This window comes from Aphis gossypii, chromosome 3 (assembly GCF_020184175.1).
Source record: "Aphis gossypii isolate Hap1 chromosome 3, ASM2018417v2, whole genome shotgun sequence".
Classification (NCBI taxonomy): domain Eukaryota; kingdom Metazoa; phylum Arthropoda; class Insecta; order Hemiptera; family Aphididae; genus Aphis; species Aphis gossypii.
Genome location: NC_065532.1, coordinates 43860559 through 43886592, shown reverse-complemented (window position 1 = coordinate 43886592; position 26034 = coordinate 43860559). Strand labels below are relative to the sequence as shown.

The window sequence follows — 26034 nt, the reverse complement described above, 5'->3', positions numbered from 1 at the left end:
ATGTAGGAAACATAATTTTTATTGTTTACAATATTGTACTAAATTATAAAAGAGAAATTTAATACTTAACTTATAAATTAGTAATAAACGATAATTTTAGAAGGGGGGCGATCGCCCCATCGCTCCTATCTACGAGCCGCCACTGATAACTATTTAACTTATGATTATAATCTGTAGTAATTTGAGTACTGTCTAAAATGCCACCCATGGGTATTTAGACAAAAATTGCCGCCCTAACCTATCGCCCAGGCCCCCCATGCCTTCCGCCAGCCCTGGGCGTGTTGCATGGTGCAGCTTCCTATAGCAAGTTTTGTGATTTAGGTTAGCCTCATAAATAACACCACCTATACAGGTATATCAGCTGCAGCGTAATCTGACAGGTTACTTTCCGTTTGCAAAGATACAAACAGTAACTCGTTTTATTGATCTCTCGGCAATATAATTAAAGCAGTTTTATAGTTAGTAATGTATTTTTTATTTTACTCTATAATACATACAGGGTGATTTTTTTATCGTGAACCAATTAATATTTCGGGAAGTATTAGGAATTTTAAAATAATTTTTTTTTTAAACTTTCTAGGTTTTTCTATTTTACATTTTGTTACAATTTTGATAATTTTAACTTCCTCCCTTACTTGATAAAACACTATCCACTTTCGATTTTCAAATGGCAATATCTATTTTCGATAACGAAAATCTTTAGGCATACTGAAAAAAATAATTTTATATACGTTTATAGAATTTAATTTGAGAAATCCGTTTAAGACTTATTAATGCTTTGATATTCGTTCAGTTTACTGCTACTGGGCAATTTCTTAAACCCAACAGTAAAAACCAGAAGTCAAAACGAAATTTTATCTCAATTTCACAATACCCATAACGGTCATAATCGATAATAACAAGATTGATAAACAATAATATTAGATAAAAAAAAGTGTCCCAAATCTATCATATCTTCACTCCCACCTGAACACCGGCTACCGAGTGTCATTGAACGACTAGCCAGCATTGCTGCAGTGCGGCTGTATGCCTGTATCAGCTATAAAGTATAAAAATAACATTTTACAATTTACCATTATGGTTACACAATAAAGCACTGGTTACTGATTCCTGGTATACGGTCTTATCACGTATTAGTAGATAAACGATAATAAATGCCGGCATTCCGGCAAACTGTTTATTAAAACATGTGGTTTTTGATTAATCGTTAATGTTATTTTCCCATTATCAAATATGGAATATTAATCATTAATTAATTAAGTACTATTCTTTAAATGTTTAACCAAAGAATACGTTTTAAACAAATACTAAATTATGTGCATCATTTAAAATATAAATTTAAAGTTGTTTTCGCCAATTATTCCAATGCATACAGCATACCTATTATATTTTTTGATAGTGTTTTAATGTTGTAATTTGGTTAATAAATTTGAATTTAATTAAAAATATACTTCTTTCCAATCAGCAATATTATTATGTATATGGGAATCAGATTTCATACTTTGCCGACAACTTTATTTGTATAATTTATTGGTAAGTTCAATCTAAAATTAATATATTAGAATTGCATTTTTTTTACTAAATGATTTATACATATTATTAATAACTATGGTTCTAATATTTTAATTTTATTTCAGTGGCGATAAGTAAAGTTTATATAATTAATCAAAAAATACAGTGAACTATATGACTAGGCAGCTCAATTTGACCAGCAATTAATGCAAATTTACATTGCTTACTGTCTACTGGTATCTGATGACTATAAAAGAATAAAATATCCATATTTCTTTACATATTATATTTTAATCTTTAAACAAGCTAAATAATTTATTATGTAAGTATGAATTTTATTTATAAAATAAATAATTTGATGTTTATCATAATTTTTGCTTATTTTTTAGAAAATTAATTTTGTTTTCTTTCAAATTTCAACTGCAATTAGTAGTACTAACTTTTAATTCAAATATCTATAACAACATTGGATGAACAATTACAATTCGTAATTTTGGTTAGTCACAGCAAAGTACATCTCAGCCGATAACTTCATAAGTATGAATAAATAATTTTTTTTTATATGTAGAATAAATCACTTCTATAATTATTTTAATGTCGTTTTTTAGTTGCATTCAAATAAAAAAAAAACAGCGCAGCATCAAGACCAACTATTTCTACATATGTAAAATTTTTTGATTGTTATATTATTAGTTAATTGTATGTTTTAATAATTAGTTTAAGTTATTGATTTACTATTTTCCATAATTAGGGCTATGGACTTTTTATTAACCTAAATTGGCAAATTAAAATTTTTTTTTTATATGATAGTGTCATTTTTATGCAATATTAAAAGATTTTTTTTTATTAAGAAAGACAATATTTACAATCTGTACACAATAATTACAATAAGCAAATTAGATAAAAAAAAAGAATAAAGTAACATGAATATAGTAACATGAATATAGTGTTGAGGAAGAAAGATTTTTATAGCATAAAATATTAATTAAAAATTAACATAATTTCAAAAAAAGTATAAAAATTAATAATTTTTTAAAACATCCATAGCCCTAAAAATATGTTTTAATCTAGAATAGATATTATAAACTATAAAGTATGTTTAATGTTCATTTAATTTTTATTAAATTATCTAGGGTAGTGGACATGTTAAGTGTTAATATTTTTTATTAGGTATGACCTTACCCAAATTCTGCAAAAATTTGCACTACGGAAATTTGTTCATACTCTAGTAAAATTATTGATAACTAATGTGTTTATTGCCTTTGATAATTTAATATTGAATTAATGTCCATTATTAATTGGTCTATTCACACACGAGATAGTTTTAAAAATGCAAATTATACATTATACAAAAAATATATCACACTATCACAGAATACCTAATATTTATAAATGGAAAATCAGGTAGGCACTATGAACAACAAGCTTTGGGCTTATAGCCTCGCATCAGATTAACAATACAGGACTCACTTCCTCGATGCACAAAACATTGTCAGTCTGATGTAGGTTATTTTTTGTGTCACTTGATTTGTGTAATCAAAATGACTTACCTATTCTATTTTTTTTTTTTTAATATACACAGATTGATTTGTAATTATCTATTTTTAACGAAGTAAAAACTTTGAATAATAGGGGCATTGTAAAAATGTATAACTAAAAAAAAAAGAAATGTGTGAATAGACCTTTAACTACTTTAGTTTTGTCTCTAAATCCTGAATCCAAGTATATAAATTTTACATTAATTGTATCTGTATTTATGAATTATTTTTCTAAATACATAGAAATTGTTGATTTACTTTGTTTTAAAATGAATAAATGTTTTCTGTTTATTATAATCATTTACTATACTACCTATACACCATATTGTTTTAAAAAAATATTTATTTTGTAATTTACTAGTCAATCTGATATATAAATATAAATTATATTAATATGTATTTATTATGTATAATTACCAATTAATAAACTTAAATAAATTAAAAAATTATACAATATAATATATAATATTTGATTAATGATATTTTAGTTGTTTTATTATAGCATTTGTATATTATTATTAATTTAAAAAAAAAAAACAGAAATATGAACAATAAATCGAATATTTCGGTAAAAATCGATTAATTCGATTATCGATCAAAACCATAATCAATTGATAATTAATATAGATATCGATTGTTTGGTGTGAATGGTGTAGTAAACCACCAGGATCAGTAGTATCGTTATTTAAGTATGTTTGCAGTGAGTGGTCATTCTATTTATCTCTTTTTCCGTGTTCCGGCGGGAGTGAAGATAGGATGCACTATTTTATCAAATAGTATTGTTTATCAATCATGTTATTATCGATTATGACCGTTATGGGTATTGTGAAATTGAGATAAAATTTCGTTTTGACTTCTGGTTTTTACTGTTGGGTTTAAGAAATTGCCCAGTAGCAGTAAACTGAACGAATATCAAAGCATTAATAAGTCTTAAACGGATTTCTCAAATTAAATTCTATAAACGTTAAAATTATTTTTTTCAGTATGCCTATAGATTTTCGTTATCGAAAATAGGTATTGCCATTTGAAAATCGAAAGTGGATAGTGTTTTATCAAGTAAGGGAGGAAGTTAAAATTATCAAAATTGTAACAAAATGTAAAATAGAAAAACCTAGAAAGTTTAAAAAAAAAATTATTTTAAAATTCCTAATACTTCCCGAAATACTAACTGGTTCACGATAAAAAAATCACCCTGTATTATGCATTAGTATAATTCATATGATATTGCATGAAACTTACAAAAATACAATTTATCATCTATATTATATTATATACAACAATTTTTAGAATGATATTTGTTTTTTAATCATACCGATTCGAATTTAATATTCATTGTTTCTCAGCGTTTCGGTGCACTTGATTTATGTTTATACATTATTTAATAAATTACAATATGTACAAAGAATGCAATTAAATTATAATATTATAATAAAATTCTTCATTAAAAGTTAACATTTGACAATAATAATTATGTCAATTACTAATCAAATAATTCTTTTAATATTTAAGTATTTTTATATTTTTAATTAATTGTTTGAGGAATATTTCTAGAAGTCTCTGATTAGAACGAATAAATAATAGATATTATAACAGAAATGTGATTATCCTCTACTTGACATTTAGACATATTTTCAGCGGATATCGTTTCAACCCTAGACGTAATTTATGTATGTATAAAAGATACCTACCCCGGCCGCAATTTACATAAAAAATTAACGGAATAAACGGCGTGTTGCAACTGTTTACATCTTACAAATGTAGCCCTGCAGGTATCAATTTTAGCGATTTAGGTCACCCTCCAAAATAACACCGTCTATAAAGGTTTATCAGCTGCAGCATAATCTGATAGGATTAAAAAACTATTTTTGCAGTATTTTTAGTAAAGAAAACTGCGCGAGTCTATTAGACTGGGTACACCAATCGTACTTCTTATAGCATTATTTTTAACATTGATTTTATGTAAATAACAGTATTATAGCTCACATATAGGTAGTAACTAAAACTACGTATATATATATATTATTAAAACTTTATACTATGTAGTGATAGAAATCAATAAATATGTACACTGTACCTACAGTGAATTTAGAAAGATATGGGTGGGAAAACTACATTAATCTTACGGTCTTAACTGTTTATTATTTTGTATTTTTTAGTAATCGAACATTCAAATAATTTCAAATATATTATTTAATACTTAAATTGAATAATTGAAATTCTTTGGATCGACAGAAACCTTTTATACATCTCCTTTAGTAAGTATAGTTTTGGTTAAAAGTATTATACATCCTGGGATCAGCTTTCACAATGGTCAGTGGGTTAGGGGGTTAGATCCTTATTTACACTAATATAATATCATTAACACTTTATTGTTTTTCACAGCTGTAAAATGTTCTCTTTTGCAAAATTATCTTAATACACTTACAACGATGAAGAAAAGAATTTTTACGACGATTTGGAAACTTTTATGTAGACGATGAAGGTTAGCAAAAATACAGTTTGAACAAATATAATGAATGTAGTAGGCGATAGTAGGTTACTAATTACAAATTTTAGTTTTCTGTGTATTTGTATTTGTATTTGTGGACCACATGTATGTGTATGACAAGAATTCACGTTTGTCGGACCTACAGGCTACAGTATATTTAATATTATTTTATATTTTCTACTTCATTTCAACCATATTCTTTTTATATGCGTGTTAACATCTGAGTGTCTTTTTTTCGTTATTTAGTCGATATACCTCCCTGCAGGCTGCAATGTCAATGTGTATTGTGTATAAATACTAGCATTAGGACCGGATGAAGAACGTTAACTATACGATGATCAGCCTTATATATGCCATGTATTTACATTAGGTTTAATGGTGAACAAAAAAATAAAACGCAAACAAATAACACATCCGACTACCTAGTATTATATTGTTAATATATTTTATAACGTTTTACCCATAATCTTTAAGGAAGTACATTATATATCATATTATTCAGTAAAAATTGTTGTTTAATCTCGCATGGGACCTTTATTAAGAATACGGATATTTTATAATATTTAGTTCTTAGTATAGACTCTAGATGTACTCTTATTCGAAAATACAACAGCAGTATAATAATACTACATAAAAATTAATACATGATGTATTGTAGTTTTTTATTGTTCATACAGATATACACGTTTGAATTTTTATTTTTTTTTAAATAGAAAAACATGTTCTTATGTCAAGTTAAAATCGGAATTAAATATAAAAATATTGGCGCGTGTGTGTATTTTCTTCGATATTTGTGGACGTGTTTCCCGAATAAATGCTTACTTCAGTTTCGAGATTTTTCAGCCTAGGATATAATTTCCAGTGATTGTTGAATAAGGCGGTTAATCTTTTAATGGCCTGAATACACCATCATTTGAGTCTTTTTATAATTATTGTATAAGCTAATCTGATGGAAAATCTCCTATTAAACTTTCAACTCTTAGGTACCTATATAGGTACAAACAATTTTATGAATTTTCAACTACAAATAAATTTGCAAATATTCATGATTTTGACGAATTGTTGTTCATATTTGAACTTGAAATATTAACCAAAAAAATCTTGCCAATGTATTCTTATAATTTTTTAATCACTTAAAGAATAACTTTTGAGAAACTTTGTATTGAATTTTCAAGTATTTTGATTTGACCAAAAAATTTTATCCACACTTAAAAAAAAAAATATTATCAGAAAAATCGAAAATTTCAGTTGTCTTTAAATAGCTCAAAAAAAGTCTAAGTACTTTGATAATAAGTCTTGTAAATAAAATTCCAATCTTAATAACTGGTGAAATTTTCAAGTATCTTCGACTTATACTTTTTGAATAATAACAAATATTTAAAATCATTTGAGGATAAATCGTTATCGTTAATAGGAGGTACTAAATATCGGCCATACTTATATTCATCGTTTAAATAACTACGACATCCTGGCTACATTTATTAGGTTATTAGGGAACAGCGTTTCCAAACGCGTGTGAATATCGATTATTATTTAATGTGTCTACTACTTAGCATCAATACATTCATTACATTTAATCATATAGCTTTTATTAAATAATATACATTACAATTTATTAACAGTACGATGATTGAAGTTTATTATTTGTGAGTACGCTATACCAGGGATCTCCAAACTACGGCCCTCAAACAAATTTTAAATTTAGGATAATAAATATACAAGATAATATATCTATCATTTAAAAATTAAAAATTGTATGTTTTAATGTGTCATAATGTATGTGTATAAACTTTTGGCCCGCTAAGAGATGATGATATTTTTTGTGGCCCTTGAATAAAAAAGTTTGGAGACCCCTGCACTATACGATTCGATCACTTGGGCATGTTAACGGATGTGCATTGTATGGTTGCGGCAGATGACCTTAATGTGTCTGCTAATAAGCATCAATAGATACATTCTTTATATTATTGATATTCTTAACGTGAACATTAATTGTCAATGACTATACGAGTCTAATATATCCACTATTAAATTAGATTTTATACTCGTTTTTATTTGAGTTGCTATATAACATGAGAAAATATAATTTCATAAATTATAACAGTTTTGACTTCATTTAAAACAGAGGTATCCAGTTCTACTCTAAACCAGATGTTTTTGGTACGCTATGTAAAATAATAACATTTGATAACAATATATGATTAGAAATACATATTAAGAGCTATATATTATAAAATATCCGTATCTTTAATAAAAGGTACTTGCGCTTTATTTTTTCGTTCACCGTTAAACCTAATGTAAATAGGTACATGTCACATATAAGGCTGCTCATCGTATTGTTAACGTTCTTCATCCGGTAATATTGCTAGTATTTATACACAATACACATTGACATTGCATCCTGCAGGGAGGTATATCGACCAAATTACAAAAAAAAAAAAAGACACGCAGAGTTTAACACACATTGTATCGTTTTAACCAGGATATGGTTGAAATGAAGTAGAAAATATAGTAATATACTGTAGCTTGTAGGTCGGAAAACGATAATTGTTGTCATACACAGACGTGGTAAGTACACAAAAAACTAAAATTTGTTAGATCATCAACATTATATTAAAATACCTAATACTATTATAAAATTATACAAAAGTAAAACACAAGTACCGACTACCGAGACAAATTGATATGTGTACAACAACAACAATAAATTATTTTCATCTAGCAAGTATTTAAATGTTTTCGTAGGAATTAGGAATTCGAATCTATTCAATTTAATTTATTTATTGTATAATGTACCTATAAATTTTAAGCCAAATTGTAGAATTATATCATTGGTGCAAACGGTTGCACGGATAGAACACAAACTACACAAATTCTCTCAAAAAATTCCTTATCAATAAGCAACAATTAAGCAAATCGATATAATATTTTAGATTCTGAACGGAGTGATGAATGTATTGATTTTACAATGATGTATGTTTTATTTTTGTGTCTGTGTACAGCATAACTAATCGAAATAATGCTTCAATTTTAAACTTCGGGGGTGGTTTCCGATGGAAAAGTGAATATCCTTGGTGCATTATAGAGGTAAAAAGCAAACATTTTCCAACAGTTTTCAGAAAAACAAAAAAAAAAATGACGGAAAAACGGGAATTTTTACGCAAAACTAGTTTTCGACCGAATCGATTTTTTTATATGGTTGTTATTTAAAAACTAATCACTGTAAATACTTGAAATTTTCACCAAATGTTTATGTTAGTGTTATCTATATACAGTTAAACAAAATTTTTTTGACTTTTTTTGAGTTATTTATAGACCACTGAAATTTTCGATTTTCATTCGTATTTTTTTTTGTAAGTGTCGGTAAAAAAATTTTGGATGACCAAAATAACTAGAAAATTTAATACAAGGTTCTTTTTGTAGCTAAAAAAAATTAAAAATCGTTAGTCACAATTTTTTTTTTATAAGCGTTTATAGTTCAAATTTTTACGAAATCTGTCGAAAACGTGAATATTTGCAAGTAATTTTTAAGTTGAAAAATCATAAAATTTTTTGTGCTAATAACTAAGAATTTAAAATACAACACTAAGTTTTCTATAAGTTTTCCTTCAAGTATCTATAGAGGAAACTCGAAGCATCATTATAAGAAAAATTTTAAGTTAATTTGAAATTTAAATTTTTACGAAATCGCGTAACGATAACGATTTTATCCTCATACGATTTTAAATATTTGTTATTATTCAAAAAGTATAAGTCATAGATACTTGAAAATTTTACCAGTTATTTAGATTGGCATTTTCTTTACATGATTTAATTTTCAAAACATTTTGAGTTTTTTCGAGCTATTTATAGACAACTGAAATAAATTTTTTTTTGAGATGTCGATAAAATTTTTTGGCCTTATCAAAGTACTTAAAAATTTTAAACAAAGTTCCTCATATTTTATTCTTATAGTAATTAAAAAATTATTAGAATACATAGGCACAATTTTTTTTTATTAGAATTTGAAGTTCTAATTTTGACGAAAATTCGTCAAAATTATGAATATTTGAAAATTATTTTGTAGGTATAATTCATAAAAATGTTTGTATAGATAGCTAAGAGTTAAAAATTTAATACAAGATTTTTTATAAGTTTAGCTTACAATAATTATAAAAGAACTTACATTTTGGTGTATTCAGGCTATTAAAATATATATAAAAAAAATAATTATCAATAATGTTAGTATAGATCTTGTAAATTATCGATAGTATAAAAATCGAAACTATCAATTGTTAAAACTTGAGTGAAACACGGGAGCGCTCAGAGTAGAGTATCTAAACGTGCTGTGGGAGTTGCCTTTCTATTTAATCTTTTTTATGGGCTTAAAATCAATTATAATCATTAAATATAATCAATTACGTTTACAAATTATTTTGTGTACTAAAATTTAAAACGTAACCATTTCTAAAAATATATTAAATAAAATAATATATTATTCTATTTTATAAATAATAAAAAATAAATAATTATCCAAAATGTAAGTATCGATCTTGTAAATTATCGATAGTATAAAAATCGAAACTATCAATTGATAAAACTCGAGTCAAACACGGGGAGCGCTTGAGTAGTATATCTAATCTATCTGGGCTCACTAGTTTGCCATTTTGCCAATGTGTCATGGTATCGCCAACAGTACACTCTACAGTCTACAGAGTACAGACCAACTCAGTCTCGTTTTTGAGTCACGGCTTCGAGGTATCTATTGTGGAAGAGAATACAATCGTCACTGTTCATCTCGTGTTGTACATTCAGGTATGTCTGTTTTATTTATATAAATAATCAAATATTATTTTATTTAAATTGCATTCTAACGACCTTAAGGGTGGGTGAGAACTGACAAGTATGGGATAAGGCGTTTAGATTAGGAAGAAAAAGGATTTTTAAATTTTTTTCGAAAGTGATTCTCTGCATGCTTGGTGTATTCAAATTAATTAGCAGACTTGGGCTGTATAATAACTTGATTAATTATAAATAGTTATTAGGTTTTTTATTCTCTGTTATTATGAAGTATTATGCATTGCTTTACATGACAAATAAGTTAAAGTTAAGTTATCAATTTTATGTAGATTTTTGTGAATAAATTAGGTATAGTTAATTATTGTATAATAATGTTTACAGCAACCAATTTACGAACAAACTGATTTCTTAATTATATTATAATCATTTTTTTTGTATAAACAGTGTGTCCCGCTTTATATGTAGGTACCACTAAATATCTCAACTCGGTGGTCTTAGATTAAAAAAACGGTTTAATGTGATAGATAGGTAGTACCAAAGTGCACATTTAGGGAAAGTTTTTACTCCTTTATTCTCGCAACCGCAATCCAAATTAATTTTTTTTGAATAAGATATATATATTTTTTTTTGTATGTTTTATGTGAATTTTAATTAGTTAAGATAAATACTTAATGTTTTATTTGCTACATAAATATTTATTTAATATTTGTATTATTATTACAGCTTTAATATATTAAAACTATTATTTTTGTGTACTTAACTATTTAAAGAATTTAATAAAATCAATTCTAATCGAGAAAAAAAACCGTTTTAAACTATTTAAGCTGTAACAAGATTGTGCTAGACTTTCGATTGTTTAATTTAATTTATATTAAAATGCACAATTTTGAATTAATGATTTTACTGAATCGATTTCGGACCAGCCAAAGTCTCACATTTTTTTCATAGCAGAATAATATGTCTATTTAAAAACTAAATTAGTGTATAATCACTAAAATCGTACCATTTTGTACTATTTGACATGATTGTGCGTGTGTATATTGTTACGGTTTTTGGAAGCCGGGCGAAATGTGTAACACACTAGTGCACATATACTAATATTAATTTACTTTGCACACACTAAAAAGCCTTATGGTAGTAGACACATTTAAGTTTCCTTATAAAATTCCTTAGGATATAACCGACTAGACAACATAAAAAATGTTTGTTATACGGTTAAGAAAATGCAATAAATTAAATATATCTACATGCTGATTTGAAAAGTCATTTCAAAATTGAAATTTCTTTAGGATAATAATGTTATGTCTCTATCGACGTAAAATGAGATGACCGTCAGCGATATACTGCAATACATGCGGGAGTGTTACCTTTTTCAACCAAATACTACGCTATATTAATTTGTATACAAGTCATTTTATACATTAAATCGTGTTTAGCGGTAAAGATGTTTTTCTCCTTATATTCAACTGAAAAATCTTAGTAATTATATAATTTTATTTCATATCTAACCGTTTCTACATAATATTATATTATCGGTTTTCCTACTTGACCGTGCAGATAGTTATTGAGATTACTTTGCGACACCGGTCGTGTGTAATGATCTCTCTTCGAGGACTGTCGTTTTCAGATAATTATATATATATATATAATATACATATGTATTATACATATCTTTACCAAGGCAACAATTTATAATCTTCGACTGAAAAGGTTTATACTTCTAAAGATAATTATATATATGTATATATTTTTTCTGACTATATATTTTAATGTCCTAGAATATATATATATATACCGGATGCTACTTAAATCAAGATTAAAAGTGACATCTTTTTAAAAAACAATATTGTCCAGTGCCCGAAAACTATTACAAGGGTATATAATAATAATAATAATAATAATAATAATAATCACAACTCTGCAGTATGGGCTATAACAGTCGTTAAATCCTCACACACAATGAAAACACATACTCGTATTATGCCGATGTATATAAAAGACTACCAACATATGGTGTCACACGAACAACGAAAAAGAAAACTATATCAGTATTATCGTGTTGGGGTCCAAACAGCGATTTCTCTTTGGAGTCTTCTACGGAATATTTTGTTCACAGCATGATCACACCCATGTATTTCATTGTATTTTCTCTGCCTATTGTGCTCGCAGCTGCAATATTCTACCGCTATCGTCTCCGATAAATGACGTTTACCGATTAAGCATTTTAAATTTCAAATATTTGAATACGTCTTGCCTATACGTAATATGTATATATATAAATTAATAAATTATATATAATATAATATAAACATAGTGTATACATTTATTGTTTCACTAAATTGGTAACCTTTATCATTTATTTTTCCAAAAAAATGTTTATTATTCGACAATTACTGAAACCTATAGTGATTAAACATAATTCCATGATCTATTATCTATAAAAATTCATCTTCGTTAATAATTGTCTTTTTAAAACTATTAGTAAATTTTTTTAAAAAACTTTGTCAGTTTAAGTTCAAGACATTAAATATGAACTAGTTTTATATTATATATAAACTTAAAACTAGTTCTTATAATAAACAAGTATAGGTACCGTTTTTGTTCACTTTACCGCTGAATCAATAAAACATTGGTTGTGACTCCAAAACAAAATAAAATTCAAATTGTAGCATGATTGTAATTCAAAATTTTAAGAATGATCTATCATACTTATAATGGGTTTCCAGTTTTTCAGAACAATCACTAAACATCATACATTGAATCAATAGTCACCTAATATGCATTTAAACATGATTGAGTGGCCCTAACTTAACCAAGTCCATTAAATTTTATTGAACCATTAATTTTATCAATTTTTTTGTGTAACACGTCAATAGAGGTAATACTATAGTTTATGAAAATTAACAATTTCTTATATGTATACTGAAAAAATGAAAAAACTCATTTAGTTCGTAAGTACTATAATAATTATAAATTTTATAATAAAAACACACTGCTAACACAAATATGTGTATGTACTTGGAAGTATTATTTATTACTGTTATGAAAAACAATTTGGAGAGGAAAATAAAGGTCATTTAGTCATATAGGTATTATGTAAATTGCAGCCAGTGTAATTTTAAAACATATGTGAATTGCCTCCCAGGTAAATTTGAAATGGACGTAAATTACGGAACATGGATATATTTGATTTCCTAAAGGCTGTTCAATTACAAGATAAGTATTAATATCATATTTAATATTGTTCAATGCTATGTGTTTTACAGTTAAAACGTGTAAGTATTTTATGAAATTTTATAATAATTTGTATAGAAAATTTAAAGATCGCAATTATTTACGAATTTCTGGACCAATTATAAATCGACAAAAACTTAACAAAAATTTAAAAAGAAAAACCATAGACGTAATTTACGTATGTATAAAATATACCTACCCGGGCCGCAATTTACATAAAAAATTAACGGAATAAACGGCGTGTTGCTACTGTTTACAATGCTTCACATCTTACAAATGTTGCGCTGTAGGTATCAAGTTTAGCGATTTAGGGCACCCTCCAAAATAACACAATCAATATAGGTTTACGAGCAACAACATAATTTGATAGGATTAGTTAAGTGTTTTTGCAGTATTATTAGTAAGTATATTGTATAGTATTTGAAGGAAATAAGTAATATTATACTTAATGATTTTAATATATTATTTAGTGTACTTTCTTCTTAGGTACTGCAATTTAGTTGACATTCGTTGTTATTATTTATATTTTTTAATTTACCGTGACAGAAAACTATGCGGGTCTATCAGACTAGGTACACCAATCGTAGTTCTTGTATCATTATTTTTAATATTGATTTTATATTAATAACAGTATTATAGCTCACATATAATATCATTAACACTTTATTGTTTTTCACAGCTGTAAAATGTTCTCTTTGGCAAAGTTATCTTACTACACTTGCAACGATGAAGAAAAGGATTTTTACGACGATTTGGAAACTTTGAAAATTGATATACAACCCTGTTGTATCGATATTATGAATTACCAGAAAAAAAAGTCAAAATTAAATATTGTAGATAATGATATCGAAGTTAAATATATGGAAGATGAAGGTAAGCAAGATTATAGTTTGAACGAATATAAAGAGTGTAATAAACTCGAATATTATTACTGTATTTACTTTTATTCATAAAACCCAACCATTGTTACATATTTTCCGTTTAACCGTATTAAATACTACTCTAATGGCTAATTGATCACCTTTTTCCTATAATCCAAACCTGCACATTCGCACATGATCAATCGTTGTGGTAAATATTGATAATGCTCCTGAAGGGAACGAGAATTTTCATTTCACAAGTATTTTTTTTCAAATAGTAGTCCCAGGACTTTGGAAGGCTATCATAAATATTTTATTTGATATGTTTGGTATAATACCTCAATATTTTTCAAGGACTTGTTCTAATTTTTTAATTAAGTCCTGCTGAAATATTTATCTACGCAATAATCTCCTTGAAAGGATTCTAACGCTGCAATAAATGAGTCAACACTTGATTTACTTTAAATATGCATTTGTATTATGAGTTATCCAGTTATATAATAGTATGTTAAATTTTAGATTACCCGATGAGCGAAAAGGCCGCTGCAAGTGGTCATTTAATATGTTTAGCGTTCACTGAAGTTTGCGGGTTCCCGTGGACACGATCCGTACGCGCAAATGCTGCTAAAAATGAAATTGAATACAATCGCTTTCGTTCATTTGATGAGGTCGTGTGCCAGGTAGCGGCCCTTAATGGCCAACTGGAGTGTCTAGTATACCTCCACAACAATGGGTGTCTATGGGACGATAACACGTGTAAAGCCGCCGCAGAAGGTGGGCATATTGATTTGTTGCGGTATGCGCATGAAAACGGTTGCCCGTGGAACGAGACCACGTGTGAGGCAGCTGCAAAACGTGGGCACATGGACATGCTGCGGTATGCCCATGAACACGGTTGTCCATGGGACGTGAGAACGAGTATCGCGGCCGCAACCTACGGGCACGTGGATGTCTTGCGGTATGCCCATGAAAACGGTTGTCCATGGAACGTGGACACGTGTAACGCAGCCGCAGGCTTCGGGCACATGGATGTCTTACGGTATGCGCATGAACACGGATGCCCGTGGAATGAAATCACGTGTACCATGGCCGCAAGCTCCGGGCACGTGGATGTTTTGCGGTATGCGCATGAAAACGGTTGTCCATGGAACGAGAACACGTGTGAGGCAGCTGCAAAACGTGGGCACATGGACATGCTGCGGTATGCCCATGAACACGGTTGTCCATGGGACGTGAGAACGAGTATCGCGGCCGCAACCTACGGGCACGTGGATGTCTTGCGGTATGCCCATGAAAACGGTTGTCCGTGGAACGAGGTTACGAGTATCGCGGCCGCAAAATACGGGCACGTGGATGTTTTGCGGTATGCGCATGAAAACGGTTGTCCATGGAACGAGAACACGTGTATGGCAGCCGCAAAACGTGGGCACATGGACATGCTGCGGTATGCCCATGAACACGGTTGTCCATGGGACGTGAGAACGAGTATCGCGGCCGCAAGCTACGGGCACCTGGATGTCTTGCGGTATGCCCATGAAAACGGTTGTCCATGGAACGAGGACACGTGTATGGTGGCCGTAGTCTACGGACACATGGATGTCTTGCGGTATGCGCATGAAAACGGTTGTCCATGGAACGAGATCACGTGTAAGGCAGCCGCAAAACGTGGGCACATGGACATGCTGCGGTATGCCCATGAACACGGTTGTCCATGGGACGTGAGAACGAGTATCGCGGCCGCAAGCTACGGGCACCTGGATGTCTTGCGGTATGCCCATGAAAACGGTTGTCCATGGAACGAGGACACGTGTATGGTGGCCGCATTCTCCGGACACATGGATGTCCTGCGGTATGCGCATGAAAACGGTTGTCCATGGAACGAGGACACGTGTATGTGGGCCGCAGGCTGTGGGCATATTGATGTGCTGCGGTATGCCCATGAACACGGCTGCCCGTGGGACAAACGTACGTGTGATCTGGCCAGGAGAAACGGAAAAGGCTCATGTCTACAATATGCGCTGGAAAATGGGTGTTCAGAGATTGATGTATCCCCGCAAGAATATCAAGAATTGCAAGAATGTGCACCATCATAGATTATATTTTATTATAACTTTTAATTATCGCTGGTAACCGATTAAACGAGCTAAAATAAGTTGTATTTTGTAAATTGTAATTTTTATTTGTAAAAGAGTTAGGTGGGGGATTGTCTCACCAATTCCCATTTTCTGATGTATTAATTTGTTTTTATCAAATAAACTATGGCGACCGGGAGGAAGTAATGCGAAAGCGTTTTCCTACCGGTTGTCGGTTCCAACCAGAAAAAAAAAGTACAATACCTTACAATTTATTTATTTATTTTTTCAATTATTATTATCGAAACGACCATTTGGGTCTTTATTGAAGTCTTTTTCGTTTTGGGGTAGAGTGCAGTATGTAATACTTGAATCCCCTTCTCTTAGGAAGAGAATATTCATTTGTGTGGATTTCACTCCCAGTTGAGTGGGTCCGATGGGGGGAAGAGTAGGCAACCAGAACGACAGCTGGGAAGAGAGACTACCGAAAATTCTGCAGAATATTTTTTGCACTGAGCCGGGTTCGAATTGGTTACTGCGCGCGTCGTGGCCAACTTGTGTGACCACTGCACCACACAGCCCCTTATAATTTTATATGAAATAAATGTTATGCACAGGGGTTTCTAATAATTTATTTATTAGGTATTCTTAGCTATTTTGCTGGACAATTGGTTTTCGGAAAATTGTTGACATAAACGTTCTGCGGTGTTTGAATGATCACGGCATTTTGATCTTCGAAAATCACATAATTGACTTCGCACCATTGAAATGTGGATTATGAAGTTTTCTAAAATTACGTTTTGATTATTATGAAATTAAACTCTACATTTGCAAACTACAACTGTAGTGATATATACATTTTTATTTATCATTATTTAAATTTAAGAATATTAAACAAATATATCATCCGGTACAGCTACACAAACAATAATTAACAAAAGATATTTATTGTTAATTAGGTTATATTTAGATTTAAGATAAAGAAGATAAAAAAAATAAATGGAATATTATTTATTCAACTACACAAATATTAATTTACATAAGGTAACTATTATTGATAAAATTATTTTTAGAGTTAAGAAATTTATTAATCTTTGAAGCTGTATAAAAACAAATTATTATAATAATAGTACATATAACATGTCAATATACAAATGATTAATGCCGCCATCTGTAAATTTAGGTACAAAGGTAACATACTAACATTTATAAAATATACTAGGTATGACAATCAACAGGACGCTTATTTACTTACCTAACACATTCTTAGTAAATGTTCAAAACTACTGTTCATTTTTATAAATGTAAAAAATGTAATTTTCTGTTAACTCTATCTTTCGATTTGTCTATTATAATATTTCAATAAAACTTTTTCTCTTCTAACTATTTAATATCCACTACAACAATTATGATAGGTACATCTGATGATCATGTTCGAAAGGTAAGTAAAAAATATACATAATAAATAACTTTAGTACTCGACACGAAAACGTGTGGATGACCGCAGCGTGACAGCGGTTCTATATACACTTGAGCAGTTTAGAAACTACCAACGCTAAAAGGCCACTGGGCCTGCAGTGATCATCCGCACGTTTTCATGTTGCGTACTATACTATACATTACCATTTCTTGGAGGAAAGACTCGTACCCATCCCCTATTTTATATCTCATAAAGTGATGAGTTAAAGATATATTATTGAAGAAACAAATATTTAAATACAATTCCATACTTTATATTTATATTTTATTTTTAAGTCATTATAAATTGGTATAAGTTCAATGTTTGTAAATTGAGAATTTTCTTTTTTCCTTTAAGATTGAAATATATATAAAATTCTAAAATTTTTCAAGAGACTGCAGCCAATAAAATAATAATAATAATAATAAATTTGAAATACAAAAATATAAAAATTTTATCATTGAAAATAAATAAATTTAATTTCATAACTTGCTAATAAACAAGTTGAGTATAAAAAAAAACTGATAATAAAGATCATAAGTGCCATTGGACTTAGTAAAACAAATTGTTAGTATACAATTTGTACAAAAAATTTATATTTACAAATAAATTGATATGATTACGCGAAAATTACATTTTCAATTTCGTTTTCTTTCGTGGTGCAAATTACCTACCAAAATTAACTTATATATGTGGCTCAAAATACATGTAATATTTTTTTATTTTGGTGCAAATTACATACGTACTTACATGTACCAATTCGTGGCGTAAAATACAAGTAATAAAATGAGCAAAGAATACCGTCTCCCGATATGAGAACTTCAAATGTTACCGTTATTGCTATTTCGTTGTGCGGTGTGTACCTTTAATAATATATAAAATAAGGTAAAAGATAACACCTACCTATCTTATCTGTAATGGTCTCACGAACATAATTTGAATACACACCATAATGAATGGGTATAACCATGTTCAATAATTGTATTGTAGAAGAAAAAGTAGCAACGATTTGTTGTGGATCACATATTATAGGTCTGTACAGTACACACTTAATACACGATAGGTAGTAGGCGATAGTAGGTTAAAAATTACAAGGTTACAGATTATAAATTTTGGTTTTTTGTGTAATTGTATTTGTGGACCACGGGTGTGTATGATAAGAATTAATGTTTGTCGGAACTACAGGCTACTGTATATTATAGATATATAGTTGACGCACACTTATGACTTAACAGGAAATCATCTATATATAATTGACGCAGAGCGTGGGAAGGCGAATTTTGCACGTGCCACTGACCAGCAGGGATCTGCAGGTACCGCGGGAGTCCCTGGATGATATATAAATGCCCAGAATAGGCACATTTCAGACTTGATTCACCAGAATTAGAGCGAGCACCTTTACGTCACCCAGTTCAATAATTGTACCTTTTGGACCTAGAAAATACCTTTTTGGAATATTTTTTAGAGTTTAATTTATTTAATTATTTGAACATAGAATATTTTCGTAAAAATAAAATACTTAAAAAAATATTTCATCAGTCTTTATTTTATTAGCTAATCTACTTTATACTACATCTCTACCGTTGCTCATACGTGGCACGCTACAGGTACAAAAATTAAAATTAAATATATAATTGATTATTTTATGTAATTATAATTATATAATATGATCATTGATCACCATCAAATAACAATAATTTTAAATTAATAACTTATTGTATACTTTCGACGATATTATGTTTCAGATCGCTCGTACGTTTCACAATTATTTGACTGTTGTATTTTGTTTCATAAATATTTATTATGAGTGACTCATTGTCAATGATTGATAATGAAAATAATATACGATCTCGTTATATTCTTATTTGTATTTTTTTACTATTTTTTATTGCTTAATAATAATATAACCATTTTTACCGATGGGCATAAAATGGGTTATTTCGTTATGTTACATGCGTGAATAATATTTTATTTTATAAAAAAAAATTAAGACATCGGAAGTATAATCAAATAAAATCAGATGTTATTAAAAAGTCTGAAATTTTATTTATTTTTGCTATTGATACTAATGTTCTTAAAAATAATAAAAGATAATCATGATGCTACTGATTTAAAAACAGATCTAAACAACTTACACAGTTGGAGTAAAAGTAATGATACGTTTTTAAATATAAAAAAATGTAAGGTTATGCGTTTTAATTTAATCAAGAACCCAATTATTTTTTTACAATAATATTAACAATATTTTAAATAATGTAAGTTTTATTCCGCTTAAAATCAGACGATTACAGCTAGTCTCAAAATAGAAATAAACTGATTTCTAGCTTGAATGATTGTCCTGATTTACTATATTTGATCAGCTTTAAAATTCATTCCTTTAATACCAGAAATTCTGAACTTTTTTATTCTGTTCATTCTGACAAAAATTATATAATAAAATTGTCCTGCTAATCAGTTGATGTTTGTTGGTTATAGTTTAACTTTTAATTTTCACTAGTTAAGTTTATTTTTATATTGTCGGACCCATGTTTCTTTTATGATATTTTGAATCTTAAATGAATAGTTTCGTTATTATTATTTATATTAATTTGTATTTTGTATATTTCTCAATGTATACCGTACACAATTTATATTTAATTGTAATCTCTGTTATTGGCACTTATTGCTGTATTTAACCATTTGTTTAATGACTCTTTCCGTTTAATTATTATAAATAAATAAATAAATAAATAAATTATTATCTAACTTTGCGGGGGGGGGGTTAGGTTAGGTAAGGTTAGATACCTAACCTAACTTTCATGGGGCCTTGATAACATGATATAAAATTTTTAATATTTAAAATTACACGATTTTTATGCTTTAGTGTTCAGTATTTTCCGTCATTTATAATTATTATATAATTGGTACGTTGACTTTTATCTCTATTACGCCCCATTCCTAAAACCTAAAACAATGAATTATATTAAAAGAAATAGCTGTAGTATTTATCTATTGGATGACTGTTTTGGGAGGTGCCTATATATTTTAAGGTTAGGTTAGAATATGAAACATGCGCATAATTTGTGTCTACGTCTACTATTATTATGCCAGGTAGCGCCAGTGTGGCCAGACGTAACGGAATAATTTGTGTTGAATTGATAATTTTTTGTCTATTATAGTCAATTTGCCGTAAGTTGACCCACTCGCTCGATGAAAATCGGTCACGGCCGCGCACGCCACCGCGTCTTCGGAGCGCTAGTAGTGTCGTCCCCACCGCTCCTATTGACTACTGCACCGAACATTGTCGATTTCCGAACACCACCAACCAATCACAGACCGCCAATCTCCGACCGGGGGGTCTGAACGTTCTGGCGGCTCAGTATGCATGCGCGGAAGTGGGTCAACTTATGGCGAATAGACTATACTTATTTGTATTTGTATTTGTATTTACTATTTATCTGTTATTTAAACTATATATATTTTAATAATGACGTGTTTTTTACTAGTAAGAAAGTGAGAATACCGTCGATTACAAAAACTTAAGTATGTAAAAAATTATTCAATGTAAAAATTCATATTTAACTTATCCATAACAGTATTCTTCTTATAAATAAAGTTCATTATTTGATGTTTTCATTTCAAATGATGTCTTATTGTTAACAAATTTTAGTTAAATATTTAAAATAGGTTAGTTTATTTAAAAGTAAAAAAAACATAAAGTAAAACAAGTATTATTTGTAACATTAATTTAAAACTTATTTATTTTTTTATATGGATAATAACAATCGTGTGATCTAACATTTTATGGTATTTAGAATATTATAATAATATTTTCGATTATGATAAAAATAATATAATAAATACCCCAGTTTTAAAAGTAATGGTTTACTGTTGGAACATACAACTTATGTACTTATAGTAGTTTTCAGTTGCTTTACAGAAGTAAATCAATCGTTGCTGGTGCTGTGAAATATATATTTTGAAAAACATATGATCAAAAGTTAATTATCTTAAATAAAATTACAATAAATAATTAACTAGATTCTGCCATTTATTATGGTACTTACAACTGTACTAGGTTACTAGATAATTTCAGTACCTACCTATTGTTTCAATTGTACCACTTTCACCACTTATATCACTTGTACCACTTTTACCACTTGCATCACTTGTACTACTAGCACCACTTGTATCGGATGCATTGATTTGTGGTTCATTTTTCTGAAATTTTCCAAAGCACCATTTGCCTGCACCTTTAGTATAATAATCATTACCTAAAAACAAAAATAAAAGTTACTATTAAATTTAATGGTCTCGTTATTTGCGTTAAGTTAACACATAAAATAATTTATAAAAATGTAGCTGTTTATTAGGTGTTTTTTTTATGAATAAATCAAATCAAATCCGCAATAGCAAGGTCGTGGAAATAAAATAATTTAATGGTTCGAGAGAAATATTCAGAAAATAGCCACCACGAACATACGTAATTAACGTCTTGACAAACTGTGTTTTCAGATGGGACTATTGCAGGATCTATTTATTAACTTCGATACTCACTGTTAATTAAAGGTATATTTAATGTGTGCTATATATGATAATTTAACTAAATCTATAATGTTATACAAGGATTGTATAAGATTCCATATTATTTATTAAGAATTTATGTTCTTCATTAAAATAGAGTATGAAACAATTAAGAAATACATTTAATTTGTGTCAATAATTGCTTTTTAAATAAAAAAAAGCGGGCAAGTGAGTACCGCTCTGCTGTACATTAGGTGCCGTATGGATCATTATTATATATTATAGGAGTGTTAAATTTGAATCCAATGATAGTTATCATTGTATACGAAAAACGATTCTGAACGAAGATGATTTGTCAGCCTAGGATATAATTTCTAGTGGTTGGTGAAAAAGGTGGTTTATGTTTTAATGGCCTGAATACAACAAAATTAAGTTCTTTTATAATAATTGTAAGCTAAACTTATGAAAAACCTTGTATTAAATTTTCAACTCTTAGCTACTTATACAAAAATTTTTATGAAATATACCTACAAAATAATTTGCAAATATTCATGGTTTTGACGAATTTTTGTCAATATTTGAACTTCAAATGCTAATAAAAAAAAATTGTGCCTATGTATTCTAATAATTTTTTAATTACTTTAAGAATAAAATATGAGGAACTTTGTTTAAAATTTTTAAGTATTTTGATAGGGCCAAAAACATTTTATCGACCCTTCAAAAAAAATTTTTCAGAAAAATTGAAAATTTCAGTTGTCTATAAATAGCTCAAAAAAACTCAAAGTATTTTGAAAATTAAATCAAGTAAATAAAATGCCGATCTAAATAACTGGTAAAATTTTCAAGTATCTACGACTTATACTTTTTGAATTATAACAAATATCAAAAATCGTTTGAGGCTAAACCGTTATTTAGTGCGGTTTTTGTAAAAATTTAAATTTCAAACACTCATAAAAATTTTTTGTCTGAATCCGGTAGAGTTTTTTTACAGATATTTGAAGAAAAATGTATCCCAACAAAAACACTACGCCAAACTCCGTGTAAAAAAACGCTCAGTATAAAAAAAATCCACCTCAAAAAGTTGTGATATCATTTTATAGCTATGTATTTAAACTATATAGGAATAGATATATTATTATAATTTATGTTAAAATTCATTGCTTATAAATTGAACGTAGCTGGTGACATTATTTAAAACTCATGAGAATTCATTTCGTATTGAGTATACATGTTATCTTTGAAAATGAGTGATACTAATTAAGTGTTATATAAATTAATTGTTATAAATTACTAATTAAGTGTTATAATTTTAAAGTCACCAGCTAAGTTCAATTTATAAGCAATGAATTTTAACATAAATTATAATAATATATCTATTCCTATATAGTTTAAATACATAGCTATAAAATGATATCACAACTTTTGAGGTGGATTTTTTTTATACTGAGCGTTTTTTTACACGGAGTTTGGCGTAGTGTTTTTGTTGGGATATCACTAATTTTTTTTATGTTATTATTATTATTGTTGTTGTTGTAATCATTATTATTAAATATTATAATGTCATATTATATGTATTATTATATATCAAACATTTAAGTTTTTAATTATTTTTTTTCCTGAAAACACCGCCACCGCAAGCGCTGTGACAAAGCACGCGCGTACGGTAAGTGTGTGTGTGTATCTCCTCAGTGGGCGGGGAACTTCATGCGGGCCGCAGGGAATATTATCGAAAAACATTTTCTTTTTTTGCCATAAAAATTCATAATATATTTGGCTATAACTCCATTTATAATGTTCAGATCGGATTAAAAAGTGCAGCATGCACTTCTACGGAACATTTCCAATAAGATTGGTGCATTGTCAAACTAAATTATTGTACAAGAAATTAGGTATGCATTGTCAACTATTTTTTTTCGTGATTTCAGATGCTTCCTGTAATTATACCCGGCAGTTGTCGCGCGTTGTGATTGCCGATGCGTTCATTTTAAGGCGTTTTTTTTTTATACTTAGCGCGACCCTGCCGGGTCGTTGGATGGAGAACCTTGTACCAAATTTTCAAAACTTAGTTATAAAAGAAAAAAATTTTATGATTTTTCAACTTCAAAATTACTTGCAAATTTTCGCGTTTTCGACAGATTTCGTAAAAATTTGAACTAAAAGCGATTATAAAAAAAAAATGTGACTAACGATTTTTAATTTTTTTTAGCTACATTAAAAACAACTCATAAGGAACCTTGTATTAAATTTTCAAAACTTTTTGGTCATCCAAAAATTTTTTATCGACACTTTAAAAAATATTTCTCAAAAAAATCGAAAATTTCAGTGGTCTATAAATAACTCAAAAAAAGTCAAATTTTTTTGAAAATTTAACTATATACGGATACTACTGACATTAACATTTGGTGAAAATTTCAAGTATTTTCAGTGATTAGTTTTTGAATTACAACCATAAAAAAAAATCGATTTGGTCGAAAACTGGTTTTGCGTAAAAATTGCCGTTTTTCCGTCATTTTTTTTTTGTTTTTCTCGATTTTTTTGAAAACTGTTGGAAAATGTTAACTTTTTACCTCTATAATGCACCAAGGATATTCACTTTTACATCGGAAACCACCCCCATAGTTTAAAATTGGAGCATTATTTCGACTAGTTATGCTGTACACAGACACAAAAACAAAAAAAAAAAAAAAACACACACCATTGTAAAATCAATACATTCATCACTTCGTTCAGAATCTAAAAAATGCATGAATTTAAGTATGTAGGTGATTCCAGGTATGAAATTGTATTTTGTTGGGTTACAATTTGTAGGGATTAAAAGCGTAAAACATTTTTACCTATTAGTATCAATTTTTTTAAATAATAATAATAAAAAAAGGCGGTGATAACTTACACAAAAAGTTTTTTTGGGTACTCATGGACCCCCACTCGCCGAAAAAAGGTGGAAGTGTCAGCTCTTGGCGTTAGAGTTTAGGGGCCACTGGATATAATTTTACTTGTGCTTGTGTAAATTTATTTTGTCTTTATTAAATATTAATGAAATGTACCCTCAGTAAAAAAAATAAAAAAAATCGATTGCCCTTTTACAAGACATAAATGATCCCACCTATCAATTATTATTTTATATTTTTGTAGCTTGTTCTAAGTCTTGAAAAGATGTTAAAAAGAAATATTTGTGTCCCCAAATCAATATGATTTTTATTGATTTGATGTCCGCAGTTTAATATTTTGATTACGAAATCGTGTGCACAATTGTTGTGTTATAGTTTTTGTCGAAACAGTTCATCCGCTACTATTATGTAGCCTTCAAGTCAACTGATTCTTAACTCTAGGAAATTTTCATTAATTCGGTTATATAAGTAACTAAAAGTACATACTTTTGTTCCTTTCGCGTTCAATTATGGATATTTCATGATCAAAGTATATCTTTGCCATCTCTAAAAAAATATTTACAATTTTATTAGGTAGTAGGTATTTTTAGTATTTTCTTTTTTTAGTAAAACTTATCTATTAGTATTTATTATTTTTTTGTTAACGACAATTTGTATTTTTTTTATAATTAATAAATAATAAATACATATTTATGAATTTG

General features: G+C 28.7%; 2 protein-coding genes across 2 annotated transcripts in view; one reads left to right on the top strand and one right to left on the bottom strand.

The window, feature by feature from the left end:
* Positions 1–10083: 10083 nt before the first annotated feature.
* Positions 10084–16675, top strand: LOC126551161 (uncharacterized). The gene is made up of 3 exons (XM_050203940.1): positions 10084–10332; positions 14231–14424; positions 14931–16675. Exons 2-3 carry the CDS (start codon positions 14238–14240, stop codon positions 16502–16504), a joined length of 1761 nt encoding a protein of 586 aa, XP_050059897.1. The 5' UTR covers positions 10084–10332; positions 14231–14237; the 3' UTR covers positions 16505–16675.
* Positions 16676–21652: 4977 nt separating this feature from the next.
* The window catches only part of LOC126551093 (uncharacterized), a 79272-nt gene continuing 74890 nt past the window's right edge, over positions 21653–26034 (bottom strand). Inside the window, exons 11-12 of the mRNA XM_050203860.1 lie at positions 22025–22195; positions 21653–21884 (exon numbers count right to left, since the gene is read on the bottom strand). Of these exons, the coding sequence (XP_050059817.1) occupies positions 21856–21884; positions 22025–22195 (200 nt within the window). The 3' untranslated portion in view covers positions 21653–21855. The remainder of the gene's footprint in view (positions 21885–22024; positions 22196–26034) is intronic.

Coding starts and splice junctions, on each gene's coding strand:
- LOC126551161 (XM_050203940.1), top strand. CDS start 14,238: ATGTTCTCTTTGGCAAAGTTATCTTACTACACTTGCAACGATGAAGAA. Junction 14,425..14,930: donor TAAATATATGGAAGATGAAG/GTAAGCAAGATT, acceptor GTTAAATTTTAG/ATTACCCGATGAGCGAAAAG.